At 44.0% G+C, this 18,305-nt stretch overlaps 2 protein-coding genes across 2 annotated transcripts in view; one reads left to right on the forward strand and one right to left on the reverse strand.

Moving 5' to 3' along the window:
• The window catches only part of STK11IP (serine/threonine kinase 11 interacting protein), a 36,653-nt gene extending 34,457 nt beyond the window's left edge, over positions 1–2,196 (reverse strand). Inside the window, exons 1-2 of the mRNA XM_078867907.1 lie at positions 2,044–2,196; positions 36–130 (exon numbers count right to left, since the gene is read on the reverse strand). Of these exons, the coding sequence (XP_078724033.1) occupies positions 36–102 (67 nt within the window). The 5' untranslated portion in view covers positions 103–130; positions 2,044–2,196. The remainder of the gene's footprint in view (positions 1–35; positions 131–2,043) is intronic.
• A 6,666-nt stretch (positions 2,197–8,862) lies between these two features.
• Positions 8,863–17,632, forward strand: LOC144941485 (HIG1 domain family member 1B-like). The gene is made up of 4 exons (XM_078867912.1): positions 8,863–9,061; positions 15,264–15,371; positions 16,129–16,263; positions 17,182–17,632. The coding sequence occupies exons 1-4, from the start codon at positions 8,878–8,880 to the stop codon at positions 17,250–17,252; spliced, it is 498 nt and encodes a 165-aa protein (XP_078724038.1). The 5' UTR covers positions 8,863–8,877; the 3' UTR covers positions 17,253–17,632.
• The last annotated feature ends 673 nt before the right edge of the window (positions 17,633–18,305 follow it).

An 18,305-nucleotide genomic window follows, 5' to 3' on the forward strand; every position in this document is an offset into this window, starting at 1 on the left:
ACATGTGGTGGACTGATTTTCCAAAACTTACTCACCGGTGTCCCGGAGCACAGCGGACAGGCTCATTACGAGCTCTTCCTCACCACCAGTCCAGCCTGACATGGTTGCTGTCTGTCACGTCTCACAGCGCCTGCAGCATAACAGCACACGGACACGTGTACATGCGCACACAATTACAGAGTTTCCTGTGTACCTTTTAACAGACTTGTGGAGCAAGTGCTGTCAGTGAGCACTTACGAAGGACGTCACCGTACATGAGGGGGTGGCGTGGCTAACACCACACCAGGCTGATTGTCTCCCCTCTGCTGATGTTCACACACCACACAAGGTACTCATTTATGGCCAAGTCGACCTGCAGGAGGCCCAAGATAATTTCAGATATTCAATACCGATTTGAATTCAAACTCATATCACCAAGGTCCCAGTGCAGCACGCTAACTACCACGCAACCACATAGCTGCCATTCACCACTAAATGTTAGTGACGTCAATATTGCACGTGTGCCAGTCTATGTGCACTGGGAAGCCTTGTGGGTAAAATGACTGTGATGACACGCAAGTGCACTGTCTGTACTTCCCACCGTGCCATCTCGCTGTGTTTTTGCCAGCCGGTGCTTTGCTCGCTGTTGTCACTCCTGCAACTACCCAGTAGTTGATCCTCCTTCACAGAGTAAAATTTTACACCGCAGGTACCAGTCTTTCACATGTTCACTCAGCTCCAAGTCCTCACGTACCACATCAGCCCATCTTTTCTTAAGACCATGTGGCACAAGTTTATACCCTTTAATCTGGCCAAATAGAAGATGTTTGGATATGCTGCGGGCTACATAACCGAGCCAATGCCTCCTAATCTGGTTAAGGAGCTCACTCATGGATTGTGTCTAGATTTTTCAAGGATCTGTCGGCTCTCCAGATAATCAAGTCTGGTTAAACCAAGAATACATCATGGGCAGACCAGCTGGATTATGGCCTCTCTAAGTCATGGCTATTTCTCATCTAGCTCCTGCACGCATATTGATTTTATAGCTCTAACTCCGTGCTAACATATTCACTTGGGCTTGTTCTCTCCTGGGGCTACCACTTCGCCGTTAGTTATGACCACCGACCATCATCCCTTTCAGCGATAAGTCCTGCCCAAGCCCACTTGTTTTTCAAGTCTATATCATGCGTTACTGCTCTGATATATCTATTCCTGGTCAGTGTAATTCCACGAATGTTACGATTGTTTAATTTTCTTTGTCAACGTCCAATAAACTTTCCACCACCTGACAAAATTCCACATTCCCAAACCCCAAAGAAAATCAATACCTACCCAAAAAGGGGTACATATTTGATCAATTCCAGGATTACAATCATGAGCCAAATCTGAACCTAGCTCTCCTCCGAGAACCCCAATTCCGAAATTTCAAGTGATGGATTAACATCTTCATAACTGTGGTGTCCTCATTTATACAACTTCTCACTGGAAAAAAATAGTCTATATTCCAAAGGAATAAAAACTAATAATAGAAGCCCACCTATCGACAAAGTATTGCCATCGGGCAGTATGGCACCGTTCTCTGAGTGCTCCAGTTACAACCACCCAATGGATCTTTGACCCCTTGCTTCTATTTTCAGCCTTAGAATTGATTATCCTTGCAAGGAAACTGAGATCTACCCATTGACTACTAATTCCGGCAGAGCCCTTTGGTAAATCATACTGCCGGTTGATGGCCTTGCGGATCGTGGGGTTTCCCGAAAATTGTTTCAAATACTCTACTTAAACCAACATGTATTAATCGCACCCAATATTACCGCGTACAGCGTTAATAATCCGCTGACAAAATTACAATTCTGTGGTTATTACGCACAGCGTCATGCAGCAGCAGTAACATTACCGGCTGTGATCTATATTCAGTCGTAACGACTACAGCAATGCAGAGCGCGTGATCTCCCCCCCCCCACACCACCACCACCACCACCTTGTAAACACAAGGCCGCCTCCAAAGATCCAGGGCCGGACCCCAACTATTGACTTCGCCCACGGCTTCCCGCTCCGTCTCACCTGCCGGGCGGCATCCTCTGCGGTGTCTCCCCGAGTCGCTCTCCTGCCCCTGCGATCCCCCTTGGCGGGTCTCTTCCCTGAGGCTCTCACCGCCGCCACCACCGCCACCACCGACACCGCAACTCTTGAAACGCGCTCGGCTTGATTCAGCGAGTCACGTGCTCCGAAGCGCGGATCGATCCTCATGCCTCGTGGTATATCGATTCCATGCGCGCAATTCGCGCGGGTGATTCGCGTTGAACGAATCGATTGTTTTGAAATCGTGTTTTGAGGTCACGATCAGAATATTTATTTACTGATTTCTTGGTTCTTTCGGTAAAGTCACGTAGAAGGGAAATAAACATAATATATATTTTTAAACATAATATTTTATTATTTTTATTATGTTATTTTTTTTAAACATAATATTTTATTATGTTTTCTTTTTATTATTTTATTAAAACATATTTTATCATGTTTTATTTTTATTATTTTATTATTTCCCTTCTACGTGACTTTACCGAAAGAACCAAGAAGATGAATCCCTGCAGCCACGAAAGCTTTAAATCGAAATTTAACCTGATATTATAATATTTTTTAAATATACGATCAGACACTAACTACTACTTAAAAAATGTGTATTTTTACGCGAAAAATCATAAACATTGTTTACGGCTTGATTCAACTTCGTATATTTAAAGTCGTACCCATCGGAAACATCTCAATATAAAGATTCCGTTCATTTTGTTTAGAAAGAACAAAAATGAATGAACTTAAACGTTTATTAGAGAAAGTTCCTATCTCTTACCGTTTTCAAATTATTAATATTTGAACGTCATAAAAAAATCTTTATTTTCGTTTAAACCGTCTTTAATTCGAAATATAAAAAAAACAATAAAATATAGAATAGTTCTCTATTTAATTGTATTTGCTGTGTAACGCTTTATCAAACTAAAAAAAGCCTGCAATCTTATATTTTTAACGGATTTCTGAATGACACGCACAAACATGTTTATGGGCACTTAACATCGAGATTTTGGGCCTTAAAATGAAAAATCTTTTATTTTCAGATTTTCCCTTTTGTTTGTTTCTAAAAGCTACATCTGTATCAAATGTCAGCTTCCTACCATGCCGGGAAGTACCGTCGAGGTTTTTGAGACATACGATGTAATAGATTTGAAGCTTTCGTGACTGCAAGGATTCATACTCTTAAGTTTTTTCGGTAAAGTCACGTAGGTAAAAATAAAAGTAATAATGGAAATAAAATAAAATAAAAAAAATCACGACGTTTCGGAGGCAACACAAGTCTCCGTCATCAGGTGGGACCGTCACAGCTAAAATTATTTCCATTATTACTTTTATTTTTACATACGTGACTTTACCGAAAAAACCTAAGAGTACGATGTAATGTCTTTATTTTTATAGATATACTGGAGGAATCCGATGGGCTACAAAGCTATTTTTTGCAGATGTCCAGTAGGGGCAGGTCATAACGTTACACCAACAAATAGTACATAAAAATATTATTTATGACAGCCTATAAAAAATAACTTTTGGGATAAGTGCAATGATGATCGATCAGAGATGATCACCCGATATGCTCCCGATCTTCTCAGATCTCAGAAGCTAGGCAATGATTCGGCCTGGATAGTGATTGAATGGGGTCACCACCGTGCATAACAAATTAAATAAGGAACCAATACGCCTCCTTCCCGTATATATTGATAAATTATGGTTATTATTGTGAAGTTTGTAGACTCAGGAAAGCCTCACTAAGTTTCACGACATTTTTCAGGGTACTTTAAAGTTTTCGCAGTAGGGGGCGATGATTGCTACGGGAAGTTCATTATGTTCCGACTGAGCGCGTGCGTGCACCTTCTCAAATCGGGCAAATTCGAACCATCTTCTTTTGTATGGATTAATATCGTCAGATTAAAGATGCCATTTTAGATGTACTATCCACTCAATTATCTTTTCAGAAGCAGAGTGGATCTCGTCCGTTCCTCGTTTAAAGGAGTGAAGTTTACGATGCGGTCGATGGGTTTGGGATTCGTGGCTTTGATGCGCCGTTGAGTGCATCAGGTGGCCTCATCGTCCATGCCCCTTTAATTTGTTTGCCGTTGTAACTTGCTGACCCGCCACATGCTGGACATCTGTGATAAAGGAGCTCAATAGTTCATCGGATTCCTCCAAGTACACATACATTGCCTGGACTTCTCGGTCGAAATCGATTCTTGAATCGCTTATACCGATTCAAAATCGGGTCAGTGAGTCGCTACGAGGCGATTCCCCCTCCCCGCGTTTCACAACTTTCCCCTCCCCCACTCGGCGCGGGTCACGAGGCGGCCGCGGACCAATCGCATCGCTCGTTCACGTCGCGCGCGGACACGTGCCAGACACAGAGAGAAGAGGCGAGTGGAGAACAATTGACCTCTATAATAGCATCGGCGGCGGTGGGGCCCCTGATAGAACTTAGTTTAACACGTAGTCGGGCTTTCGCGAGCAATATTAACCATAATGCAGGGGTTTTTTGGGGGGTTAGATCGCGTAAATATATAAATGTGTCGTTAAACCCGCCCGGTTGTAACTACTGGCGAAACGTCGTACTCAGATCGTAAATGTTGTGGATTTGCTCTCCAACACACCGGTGTGCTGTACTAGGAAGTACTCAGATTGTAAATGTTGTGGATGTACTCTCCCAACACACCGGTGTGCTGTACTAGGAAGTACTCAGATCGTAAATGTTGTGGATTTGCTCTCCAACAAACCGCTGTGTTGTACTAGGAAGTACTCAGATTGTAAATTTGTGGATTTGCTCTCCAACGCACCGGTGTGTTGTACAAGGAAGTACTCAGATTGTAAATTTGTTCTCCAACACACCGGTGTGCTGTACTAGTGACGAATTGGCCACGTTCTGTTTACGTGACACACCTTACTAGTTGGCGGTGGCGGGTTTAACGACATGTTTATATTTACGCGATCTAACAAAAAAACTATTATGGATGATACAACTTAACTTATACAAATGTTACCTAACTAAAAACATTTTATCGTATGATATAAGTTACCTATCAGACCTTAAATGATTAAAAAAACATTGGTATTAAAATTATAAAATGTTACCGGCACATTGCGTGAAGGGTTTAAGGCCCACTGTCAATGCAGTATCACCGGATAATTGATTAAATTGTATTGGTCGAATTTCGATTTAAAGCTTTCGTGACTGCAGGGATTCATCTTCTTGGTTCTTTCGGTAAAGTCACGTAGAAGGGAAGTAATAAAATAATAAAAATAAAACATAATAAAACAATTCTCACGACGTTTCGGCCACAACGCAAGCAGCCGTCCTCAGGCGAAGAATGAGAACATTATCAAGCTAGGAGCTTATATAGGTGTTGCGAGGAGGAGCGCCTTAACAAAAGAATGTGCATATGAAGAGGAATTTAGCATACCAATGGACAATGCGTAGGAGGTGGGCGGAGGGGTTTTAAAGTCCCATTATGCCCATGCATTATGCAGGATCAACAGCACCACGGGGGGGCGCAAGGAACAGCGTTAATAAAGGAAAGGAATGTTAGTGATATGTAGCTGCATTTACCAAACAACCACGTAGAAAACCAAAGTAAAAACTACTAAGTAGCAAGATCTGAAATCTCTGTAACCCTCAAAAACGCTAAGATGCCAGCTAGCAACATCAGCAAAGATGAGCGTTTAGAATTAGCTCAATTAAAAAAGAGGGATGACATTGTCATCCTCTCAGCCGACAAAGGCAATGCCACTGTCATCATGGACAAAATAGAATACAACAACAAAATTCAAGAACTACTCAACGATGGCAGCTATACAAAAATTAAAAGAGACCCCACCAACAGCCTCGTCTCCAAAACCAACAACATCATTGCTGCTTCAACCGCATTAATTGATCAGACCAAACAGTTCTCGTTGAAACCTTCTGCAGCCAGGCCACCAAGATTGTACGGCTTGCCAAAGATACATAAAGAAGATACACCTCTTCGTCCCATTGTCTCTACTATCAACTCCCCCACTTACAAACTGGCTCGTTTTTTGTCCGAAATTCTACGGCCTTTCACTGGAAAAACCACCTCTGCAGTACTAAACTCTACTGACCTGGTATCGACAATCAAGGGGATTGCCCTATCCCCAGACGACCTGCTTGTCAGTTTTGATGTGGTTTCCTTGTTCACAAAGGTGCCTGTGCCTGACACCATCGCAATCATTGAAGACTTGGTTCATCAAGGACTAAATGCTGGGGTACCCCCCCTGGTGAGACACTGCTTAACCAATACATACTTCACCTGGAATGGAACCTTCTACAAGCAAATTGAGGGCACCCCAATGGGCTCCCCCCTATCTCCGGTTGTAGCCAACATCTTCATGGAGAAATTTGAGACGGATGCCATCCAGACTGCCACTCTACGCCCGACCTTATGGAAGAGGTACGTAGACGACACTTTTGTCATCTGGCCACATGGCCGGCCTGCTCTAGACCAATTTCTCGACCACATCAATTCCATACACCCAGCCATCAGATTCACCATGGAAGTCGAAAATGATGGCAAGCTACCCTTTTTGGATGTCCTAATCAAAAGGAGACCTGATGGTTCAATGAGCCACTCTGTCTACAGGAAAGCCACCCACACGGATGCTTATCTAAAACCGGATTCCCACCACCATCCATCCCAGAAGAATTCCCTCATCAAGACTCTATATCATAGAGCCCAATGCATCTCCGACCATGAACACATTTCCAGGGAACTCAAACACGTACGCCAAGCTCTTAAGGCTAATGGTTACTCCGACTACACAATCCGCAAAGCCATCACTCCAACCATCAAGAAAGATCCTGTTGAGGAGCCTTTCAAGACCATCACCTTACCCTACATTGCTGGGGTCACAAAAAAGATCTCCAAAATCCTGATTAAACACAAGATCCAGGTCCGATTCAACACAGTACATAAAATCCGTGATCTGGTACCATCTGTAAAATATGTGATTCCAGACATACAGTACCCTGGCGTCTACAAACTAAGTTGCCTCTGTGGTAGCAGTTACATTGGGGAAACCAAACGACACGTCTCAGACCGCATTCGTGAACATAAAGCTGATCTAAAACACGGTAGGACAAACACCTCAGCCGTGGCAGACCACTGTTACAACTCAGTGGGCTCACATGACATTGACTTCTCCAAGACGGAGGTTCTCTGCAAGCCATCTGGCTATCATGAGAGATTCGTTCATGAGGCGATTCACATATACAAACACAGAGACAATTTTAACCGAGAAGATGGATTCAGGCTTAGCAATCATTGGAAGGACGTAATAAACCATTTCGATACACATTAGGGTGAGTTGAATAATACATAGTGTTATATTAAAATGTATAAAGTATAGGGTGGTTTACAGCAATACAGTATATAATTTAATGTTGGGTTTATCTATGGCAGTATATAGTACTGTATATGCTAAGAGAATAAAGTTTAGATGGAAGTATATTATATACTTCTTACGACGTAGAATTGTAATTTATTATTTGTTGTTAGTAACTCAGCTTATTGTAGAGTATAGTAAGTTTCAGTTTATATTGTAGTTTTTTATGTAGTTTTTACTTTGGTTTTCTACGTGGTTGTTTGGTAAATGCAGCTACATATCACTAACATTCCTTTCCTTTATTAACGCTGTTCCTTGCGCCCCCCCGTGGTGCTGTTGATCCTGCATAATGCATGGGCATAATGGGACTTTGAAACCCCTCCGCCCACCTCCTACGCATTGTCCATTGGTATGCTAAATTCCTCTTCATATGCACATTCTTTTGTTAAGGCGCTCCTCCTCGCAACACCTATATAAGCTCCTAGCTTGATAATGTTCTCATTCTTCGCCTGAGGACGGCTGCTTGCGTTGTGGCCGAAACGTCGTGAGAATTGTTTTATTATGTTTTATTTTTATTATTTTATTACTTCCCTTCTACGTGACTTTACCGAAAGAACCAAGAAGTTGTATTGGTCGGTTGAATGTTTTAATCGTGAGTCCTTGTCTATTACACGTGGCAGTTCACCAGTTTTGGTTCAAGCTGTCAAAACCGGTCAAGAGTTTGCTTTGCATCAATTATGCTGAACATTTTTGCAATTCTATGCCTTGTGATGGAGCGGAATTGGAAATCATCTTTTTTTTTTATCAAGGACCACACATGGAGATGTTTCTTTATTTTGAATACAAATTCTATTTATATGACAACACAATATCCTAAAAACGATATTGGTTTAAAGTACATAATAAAGAAACGACGTTTCGGGCAATGCCCCTTCTTCATTCGACATCATAAGCGTGCTAAATGGAAGCCAAGGCGCGTGCTTTTTTGTGCGCTACGTCATTGAATCCCAAGCGATGTGACGAAGCGTCATCACGCTCGACAGTGTTTGAAACAATTGACGTCATGAGTGGAAATGTGTGTCTTTTAAGAAAGCTCATAAGCAGAATATAATATTAACTTTCAACAAACGGAGCGTTTCAATTTACATAACAAGAGAGGCAGTGCTTGTACAACACATTAAGCGTACTGTATATAAGTATATCCACACGCTATTGCGTTACTGGATGACGTCACTGGCACGTAACCGAAAGACAGTGCTTTGGTGTGTATGACGTCATTACTCAACTCTGAGCGTTACATCACCCCGTTTTTTAGCGTCACGCGTTCGACGTCGGAATTTGCCGTGACGTCACCGACAGCGCATTCACAACGCTATTGGCCTCGCTCCGCGCGAGTTCTCATTGCGTCTGACGTCATCGCGCAATCGCATGACGTAAACACGCGACGCATGTCGCGTGACCGCGGCAATGACGTCATTCGCCTTAATAAAAACCCTCCCCGAGCGATCGACAGGCCTAGTCGTCGCTGTGCCGCCTTCCACGAACGCCGGTTTCGCTACTGGCATCAGCATCACCACCATCACCACCATCACCACATCCTCTTCGTCGTCAGCGGTCATCGCGCCAGTTCCATCTCTTCTTCTTAAAGCAGGTGAGGTCCAGCGTGGTTTATATGACCTTGTTTTAAGTGCTCGAGCAAGACGCGGCGGTCACGGTGCAAGTCGGGTAGGGTTTTATTTTACACCTACGTGACTTTACCCAAAGAGTTGGGTAGGCTTGCGTAATGAGCGACCCGAGTTTGTGCCAAACGTCAATCGGGGGGGGGGGGGGGGCGATTGAAATTCCACATTGCCATGGCACGGCTCCCGGAGTGCCATTCATGAAGAACGCTGTTGAGATGTCACATTGGTACCGGTTTTATCGGACCCCGGAGGGTCGTCATAATGATAGGTTAGTCTTGAGTCGACCCTTATTGAATTTGACATTGAGTACATGTGTATATTACCGTCAAGTCGACCATGATAAATCCATCCTTAAGGCCTCTCAAGTGCGCCACATACGTTTTTGATGACTGAATTACAATATTTGACCTCAATTTATTTTCAATGGCACATGCAGTTGTGTCATAGTGTGCAGAGTGTGAATGTATGTACGTACGTATAGTGGATAATGTTATAAGTTGCGAGAGGTCAAAAGTGGTTGTCCTTAACCAAAGCGCTGCCCCGTTTAGGCCGACCCTGTTAAACTACTTTCAATGCCACTATCGGTGGTTAAATCGCATGAAGTGACGAGTTCTATGCTTCGTCAACCTTAACCCAATCATCCTTGTACTAATTGGTGGGCAGTTTTATAAGACTGGGTCCCGGCATAGGAACATGGAAATTCCATCTGGTTCAGGACATTTGAGATAAGGGGTTAGAATGGGTAACTTTGGCTGTCAGATGATATAGGACGTGTAACATAAATATCACTAAATTGTAATCCACTGCTGGATGAAGGCCTCGCCACTTAGCGTCTCGGTTATGGGACATTTTTGACCCTACTTCACCACGTTCGTGCCGGGGGTGGGGGGGGGGCTTGGACCAGTGCAGGTATCACTCGCCACTGATGTTTAGCTGTAGCTTGGTATCTAACCCGGGTTACTTGTCATATTGATGAATAACATGTACTTACAGCACTTTATACCTTATTTGTTAAAGGAATTTATTATTTGGACTTCTATGTAACCGATGCCCTACTGCATTTCTAAGAAAGTACACAACTCTGCTCACCATGGTATTAGAGGCACCCAAATCCTCGAGTCCAGGATGCATGTCTATAGCACGCACAGGAAATGCTCCGATGAAATATTTTGCCCAAAATGTGACCTCCCATGAGACAGCTTTCCATGGTGAATGCCTATCATGCATATAGATCAGGTGGTTGTTGATGTTGTGTTAGTCATAGGTCTGACGGTATGAGACTGGGTGCACTTTTAACGGAACGAGAGCCCATTGGGAGAGCTGGCTTTTTCAGGAAGGAACTAATGAAACACTACGTACAAAATGTTATACGACGAAGAACGTGTCATTCATGATGGTTTTGGGAAAGGTCAAAATCTTGACCTTCAGCCTACAGTATGACGTTCAGTCATGTTGGCCAAATTTAGCAGCAGTGTCCCGCTCTGTGATATGCGCTGTCTATTAGACATGTCAGGTCACAGCGGTTCACCATGGCTCTGTTTTTTTTCTATGAAACTTTGGAGTTCATGGGCCCGGGATAAAGTCGGCGAGGGTTGATGTACAACCGACCTTGATCGAGATCCTCTATCCTGGCCTGCACTTCTTGTTGCTGCCAACGTATCGTTTCTCCCACCATGTATTAATCTCTGAATTCCTCCATCCCTACTTACCCTTCTCCACACCATTTCATCCAGTTGGTCTCTGCATCCTTCACTCCCCCCACTAATTTCCTTCCTCTTCATCCATCGCTACAGGCTCTACAGCATGGCTCCAATCTTTATACTGTCCTGTATTCTTGCTTCCAACCGCCCCTCGCTCCTCTCCTCAATCCCTCTCTGCATAATCCATTCATGCCTCCCTCCCCTCCCCTCCACCCTTAATCCCTACCCCATCCATGCCTTGCTACATCCATCCCGCCTTCTATGCCTCCCTCCAGCTCACTTAAAAATGTTGGAGACAATTTTATATTACCAGTGAACATGGCATGATTTGTAAATGTTTTGCGAGTGAATAAGCCATTTACACTTACCGTAGTTATTACAAAATACAGTATCAACGACTGTGCTGTTGCAGATACACGAGCATAATTCCACTGGCTAAATATTTAAATGTTCGTGCATTTTAAAACGCTATTTTACTGCTACATGTTTTTAGGTGTAAATATTGTAATTTGCACGTTTGGAAACGGGGTATAAAGTGTGGTGCAATTTAAAACTTGAGATTCTTAAACTACTACTGTAGACTGTTTTAAGTACATTATTGCACTTTATTGTCTTGTATTGAGATTGTATTACACCACTGTAACTGCACTGCATTATTAATAACGTCAAGTGTCTTCCTGCACAAAGAAGCTGCCTTAAGTCATTTAAAAATATTCCACATTCTCATGGCAGGGGTCAGTCTGTGATGACCATGCACCACGATGACCAGGCACGATCTCAGGACCGTGTAATTTAACCTTGATGCGCATCGCCAGTGGTTATGTGCATTTGGAGGTGAGGGCCCCCCCCCTCCCCAAGGAAGTATAATAGAAGGCAGAAAATGGGGGGTCCCCCCCCCTTTGTTAAAGAGTCAACTCAGTGTGACTGTGCAGTTTCCACTAAAGCCGCATTCTCCACACTCGGCATGAGTTGCACGGCACGAAGACACCCACCACCAGCCCTTGCCGACAGCGACGTCACGTCTTAAGATGCAAAAACACAGGGTACGGCCAAACGCTGCTTTAATAATGCATTTTTTTGCCATCTTCACATGGAAATATTATGTGGGTGCTGCAAACGTTTAGACTCGACCAATATTGTTAAGCCAGGTTTATAATTTATTTCTCAATGTGGGGAGTGAAAAACTGGCTTTGTGCAACTTACTTGATGGCCATTATATTTTTTTTGTTATATCTCTGAATTTAATATATATTTTTTTACCTTTTTATCAACATTAGTTTTTTTTCTTCCAGTTTTATTTAACACGTTTTACTTAGTCTTTAGCCTTACACCATTTTGTGTAGTTTTCTTTTGGAAACCTTTTGGTAAAACTTGTTGCGTTTTAAGCCGATCTCTTTAGAAATGGGTTGACGATAGAAGCAGGTAAGGAATTATGAAATAGTCGTGCAATATCTAGCTTGGGAATTTCTGTTCAAATATACGACCCATAAAACTAAACAACACCCAACTTTATTCATCATCAGCCATAGTTTGATTCTCCGCTGAACAAAGGCCTCGCCGTATACATTAATAGCAGCAAACTGAAATATGGAAATTGTGAGGAGCTGATTTTATTGGTTTTATGGTTTTATTTATGCCACCCTTTTTATACAGGGGAATTGTCTCAGTGGTCTACCACTTGGTTTAAATAGACCAGTAGATTATGATTATATAATGTAGATTCTAACGGTCATTAGATGTTTTCTACAATCGTTCAAGCACATATGTTGTATTCCAGGGCTTGATTTTCCAGCCCAATTACCCGAAAAATATTTTGCAACCAGCACACCACATCCAGTATCGCATATTCCTTTTGCATGGTTACTATTCGCATCTATTCTAGTCTTAACGGCAACCCAGTAAATGTTTAGTGATACAATTAAGCCCAACTTAAGACATGCACACAGAAATTAGTAATTATTGCCTACAGAGCACAACACAAAAAAAACACTGTCCAAACCCTATCAGTAATACAGTGTAACATCGAAAGATTACATAGGTTTGCCTTCAATGACTCATTTGGTTGAGTCAGACGCATACTTTAAATAGTACAAAGTAAAATTTGCATCCGCCCTGAGGTGATAAACTCCCATGAAACGAGCGCTAGGTGACTAGGCTACACCGCGCAAACACACGAGACTGGCGGGGAGCATCGTTTCCTGAAGTCCTCGCCATACGAACGTGGAACTTCTGCTGGTACTCCAGCATTATTTACGTACATCGCTTTGTCAATCCACTGCTGGATGAGGGCATTAATTCATAACGCCCGTGAGTTTAATATGGCGAGCATAGACGCCCACCAAGTATCTCCCCCCCCCCCCCCCCCAAGACGTTCATCCAAGCGCTGTGCAGTCTAAAGCCTCCTTACCTTTTACAATCCAAAGAGACGGGGCGCATTCCAGGTAAATTGGTCTCTGCGCAGCGAGTATAGTTTGGGGCACCTTGGGTCTTTGAGTTCAGTGGGGATGTTAAGGCTCAAAGTACAGTGCACTAAACAGACACCTGTACCGTATGTAAAGAGCACGACCTATAACACTGGGTTAACTGAACGGTATTTAACATGACTGACTGCTACGTTGCAGAGGAGTCGAAATTTGACAAATTGACCCCGCTTAAACACGTGCTGCTGTAAAAGTTCAACTGGAAGACCCATAGACTGAGAGGCAGCGTTTATTTTACATGTGGCAACAGGATTTTAATGTTTACTTAAAGCTTTCGTGACTGCAGGAATTCATATATTTGGGTCTTTCGGTAAAGCCATGTAGAAAGACCCAAGAATAGGATTTTAATGGTTATTAACGTTACCGCCGTGTCACCAACATGCAGTAGGTTTACTTTATGGCCCGAAGAGCCCGTTGGGGTCGTTACTGCACTGCAAAGAGCCATGCGACCTCGGCTAACATCGGTGGATGCCCCCCTCCACTTCATCAGTGCACGCTGTCCAACGTGGTCAAATATGGTGAACTCGTACAATCGACACGGTGTGACTCTGCTCTCATCGAGCAGTGGATATGCAGCGGGCTGAATTTATTTTTTGGGAGCCCATTGAGACAAATCCCATTTGTATGCCTTGGTTGACTTGACCTTGTGTTCTGAATGTATAATGCCCCCTCTTAATATTCTTTTTAAAGCCCTTCGGAACTGCACGTTCGTGCCGAAAACCGCGGGTAGAATCACCGACAATGGACATGCAAAAAGGCCCTCTTTGACGGCCCGGAACCACGTGTTGCGGAAAAACACGCCCGAAAGTCCTTATATGGGAATGTGCGAGGAGGGGGTGCGGCGTTGTGGACGTGCTCCGCGCGCGATTGGCTGGCGTGCGCGTGACGTCACGCACCGGGCGGGGGGGGGGCACCCTGGGTTTGGCGTTACCATGGGAGAGGTGATGCAAGGTCACAATTGATTGCGCAATCGGAGAGGGTTAGCCAAAGGAATCGATCCATTCATTGGATGAATGGCATGAGCGTGATAGTCAATTATTTTTTTTAGGTATTATTATTTTTTCAGATCCTATCAAGAGACCGGTGTTTTGGTCTATTATCTTGAGACTTCCGTCAGACTGGTCGATCTATTGTCGTCTAAAGACCCCAACAGACTGGTTTGTCCCTGTTTAATGTCTATAATTCACTTCAGTAAGTGCACATCTGCGAACCTCGCCCGTTGTAACCCGAGGCAGGGACGGCAAACACAATTACGTGGAGACCTCTCACGGTGAGTCAGCACACTGCCGCTTCTACTATCCATGCGTCCGTCCGCCTTGAGGCCAGAGGCAGCCACAACCAGTGTGGGTCACATCCAGTGTGAACCGCGCACCCATCACGCGATGCGTGGTGATGGGAGAGAGACTGCATCACTACTGGCCTTCCATTCTCAACCGACTGCAGACACCATTATACCGAATCACCGATCTCTGATGTGGTCTTTTGACAATATACAGGTGACATTTCAACGTCGATAACAATTTTAAATTACAAGGCATCTCCATGCAATCACAACTCAAGATTATTTGCTAACATGAAGAAAACCGCCTAAATGATGGTTTAAGAGAGGGGTCTGGGCAAGGAAACGAAGAGAGCGAAACTGTGGCACAGCGCGAGACGAAGTAACCAGGGCCCATTACCTCGAGGGCACTGCTCCATCTTGGGCCATTATCTGCTGAGTGGGCAATGATGGGCACGTGGATACGAAACATTAATGCAAAAAAATAGCTCATTGAAGATGTGTTTGCACATGGCTATTGAATCCTGGCAGATCGCTTTATATTTGCATTTTCCCATTGGCTTCCAAGTCGGAAGAACACACCACGTTTGCATTGCTCACCACCAACACGTGAATCGCACCCAGGAAGCCTGCCAGGAATGGTTGCGTATCTAGCACACGAACCCTCATCTGACCCCCCCCCCCCCCGCTGTCTTGTCACTGTCCCATGCAGAAACAGCAGCAGCAGCAATGTCGTGGACCCCGGCCAACTACGAAGAGGGCGAGGGCCATATGTCGAAGCTCGCCAAGAAGAGCGCAGACGCGCCCTTCGTGCCGATCGGTGAGCGGTGGGGATGAGCGAGGTTTTGCCAGCGTCGGGGTCGATCCATTCTGGGACGAGACGACCATAAAATCTTGCGTGCGGTGTGTGTGTGCGAGCGGGGCGGCACCGGTCCAACCCTGACGTTTTACCAGGGATCGACGGTTCATGTCGTATTTGGGTCTGAAGAGAGCCGACTCGTGGTCTTGTCGAATCTCGGTGATTTAGACTCCTATCTTGAATTGCCTGTTTGTTCGTCCAGTAGGTGGCTCCTCTTATGGCGGTGGATTTTGTTTAACAATGGCTATTACATGTCTTCCCTATTTCTATGCTTGTCTAATCAGATGGCTATCGTGGTCTCACTTCACTATTTAAAAAAAAAATATTTTTCCAGTTGTGGGTTTTGCAGAAAGCAATATTAATCGTCATCAACATTTTAAAATGTTCACAGGCTGTGAATTGAAACGTTGATTCTCCTCCAAGAGTTGCATTAACATTTAGGGGATTTTTTAAATTTTATTTTAAAGCCTACTACAGGCTTCACCACCTTAAGATAGAATGTGATGATACATTTGAATGATGGCTTAGAAAAGTTGTGTAATTATTAAGACTTATTGGAATGTCCTAAAATAATCCTATTTACTCCGGGAAGCCTCACAGCATCTCATGTCTCTGAATTATCCAAAGTCCTCTGCTGGATTTGCCAGGAGGCCCTCCCTGGCTCTCGATACCCCGGATGTTAATGGGCACTGCTTCTCCTCTTCTTTCTGCTCTGCAGGCATCGGCGGCTTCCTGGGCGTGGTCGCGTACGGCCTCTACAAGATGCGGTCACGCGGGGACACTAAGATGTCGATACACCTGATCCACATGCGTGTGGCCGCGCAGAGCTGCGTGGTCGGTGCAATGACTGTCGGTAAGGTTCGCCTTAACACATTTGTTGCACAAATCGTTATTGTGTGTGGGGGGGGGGAATTGATTGCTTAGTGTTGTGTACGTTTTGTTTGAATTATGCACTGTTTTGAGTCAAGAAAATGGTGTAAAAATACGTTACTTGGAAAGAGCATGAATTAGATGGTCAAAATATAACCAAAATTATTTTATTCTTGGATCCAATCAATATCCTGAATTGATTTACGTGTTTAGTTTGTCCTTCCCACACCTGATTATCATGGTTGGCTATGTATGTTGCAAAAGAAGGTATACATGTGTGATAATTAGTAGAATCGATGGGAGTAAATGGTTAGGTGTCTGACATCATTTTTGTCATCAATGCTCGGTGCACTGCGCAAAAACCTTGTTTTTCCCGAAATATTTTATTGTGCTACGAACAGTCAACTTGAAATGAGAAGTAAATTTAAGTTTGTAACTCTCACTGCCAGAGTTTAATATCGTCAGAGAATGTCCCTGGAATATGTAAGAGAAACAACATCAATAGGCCTCCTTTATTCACACGGGCACATGTTTTATATGCTCTGCTCAGTGTTCTTTGCATAGCAACAGGAATGATGCTTTTTTGTTTTTTCAAGATGCAATGCATCTTGAAAAACTTGAGACTTGGATTTTATTACCGATGGCTGAAGCCTGCATTTAAACCCAGGATCTCAGTGGAGCTGGCTGCAGTGGTCCAGCATGACTATTATGAACCCCATGAGAGAGGAAAGGAGATGCACTCAGACCTCCACCCAGAATCACAGTGGTCCGACCGACAGTCAACATGAACCTGTTGAGCTGACCAGTCGCCTCCAAGGCCTTCCCCATGATCAATGCTGCCAATTCCGTGTATATTGTCCCCGTGACTGACGGCATTGACGTCTGCCCTTGTCGTCCGCAGGTGTCCTGTACTCCATGTACAAGGAGTACATCGTCAAGCCCAAGGAGTCTACCGCCACCGAACCGAAATGACAGTGCCGTGGAGCCAAGAGACTGGCGTGCAATGTACGCAGCTACAGATCCCCCCCACCACCACGCTCGCCAAATTGCCACAGGCTCTTCAAATGGGGGCATTTATGTTAAATTGTAAGAGAATTAGAGTAAAGAGAAATTAACAAGACTTCGCATTGAGGAAGCTACAATAGGCAATATTGTATTGTGGACATTTGTTTGCATTGGCGTGGGGAGAGATGCAGATTCCTGTATATTGTCGCAGCTGTATTTAAGCAAATGAGCATTGTCCCATGTTGCCTTGATGTTCGTGTAACCTCTGGCATCCTACTGATGCCACTGACAATTTACCTTGTTTATGCTATGCTGTCGGACTGAATAAATGTGCATGTGATGTTTTAGTTTTGTTTGCTTTGTCACTGCTGCAATGCTGGTGAGGGAAACCAAAGCAACATCTTGAGGCTCCTTTTTATTTTGATTGTTTCACCAATTTTATCCCAACATGACAATGATAGCACATATCTCAAAGCAGCAATAGCTTGCAGATATCACAGAGCTACTTGGGAGATCCGTTCAAGTGACCTGTGGTCAACAAAGGTGACGGGCATTTTCCTACTCGCTTTGCGAGACGGCAGTGCTTATTGCAGGAATCAAACGTAAAAATGTATTTCTCAGAGCTGTCAATTAGCCAAATTTAAATACAGAACCAACTTTAATCGAGGGGCTTTTTCAGCTGTTGGTGACCAGGCTGAAACGAGAAATTCACTGCACTTGAGATCCCAGGATAATCACAGGTGGCTGACTGGATTAGAACCCAGGGTCTTGGCAGTGCCAGCCAACCTCTAAACCGTCTGGCCATTATATTTTTATGAAGGGTGGGCAGATGTGGTGCAAGCAGCCATGATTTGCATTTTCCCAGCGTTCGGCGTTGGGGGTGTTGGCTTGAGGAAATGATTGTGGTTTTAACCGTGACTGCTTAGTTGCACCCAAGCCTCTAGCCGGCGGTGGCGAGGCTTTGTGGGGGAGGTGGGGGCAGTGGTTTGTGGATGGATGTATCGACCTTGCATCCTGTAG

This window comes from Lampetra fluviatilis, chromosome 2, assembly GCF_964198595.1.
Source record: "Lampetra fluviatilis chromosome 2, kcLamFluv1.1, whole genome shotgun sequence".
In the NCBI taxonomy this organism is placed as follows: Eukaryota; Metazoa; Chordata; class Hyperoartia; order Petromyzontiformes; family Petromyzontidae; genus Lampetra; species Lampetra fluviatilis.

Coding starts and splice junctions, on each gene's coding strand:
- LOC144941485 (XM_078867912.1), top strand. CDS start 8,878: ATGACGTCATTCGCCTTAATAAAAACCCTCCCCGAGCGATCGACAGGC. Junction 9,062..15,263: donor ATCTCTTCTTCTTAAAGCAG/GTGAGGTCCAGC, acceptor TGTCCCATGCAG/AAACAGCAGCAGCAGCAATG. Junction 15,372..16,128: donor CGCGCCCTTCGTGCCGATCG/GTGAGCGGTGGG, acceptor TCTGCTCTGCAG/GCATCGGCGGCTTCCTGGGC.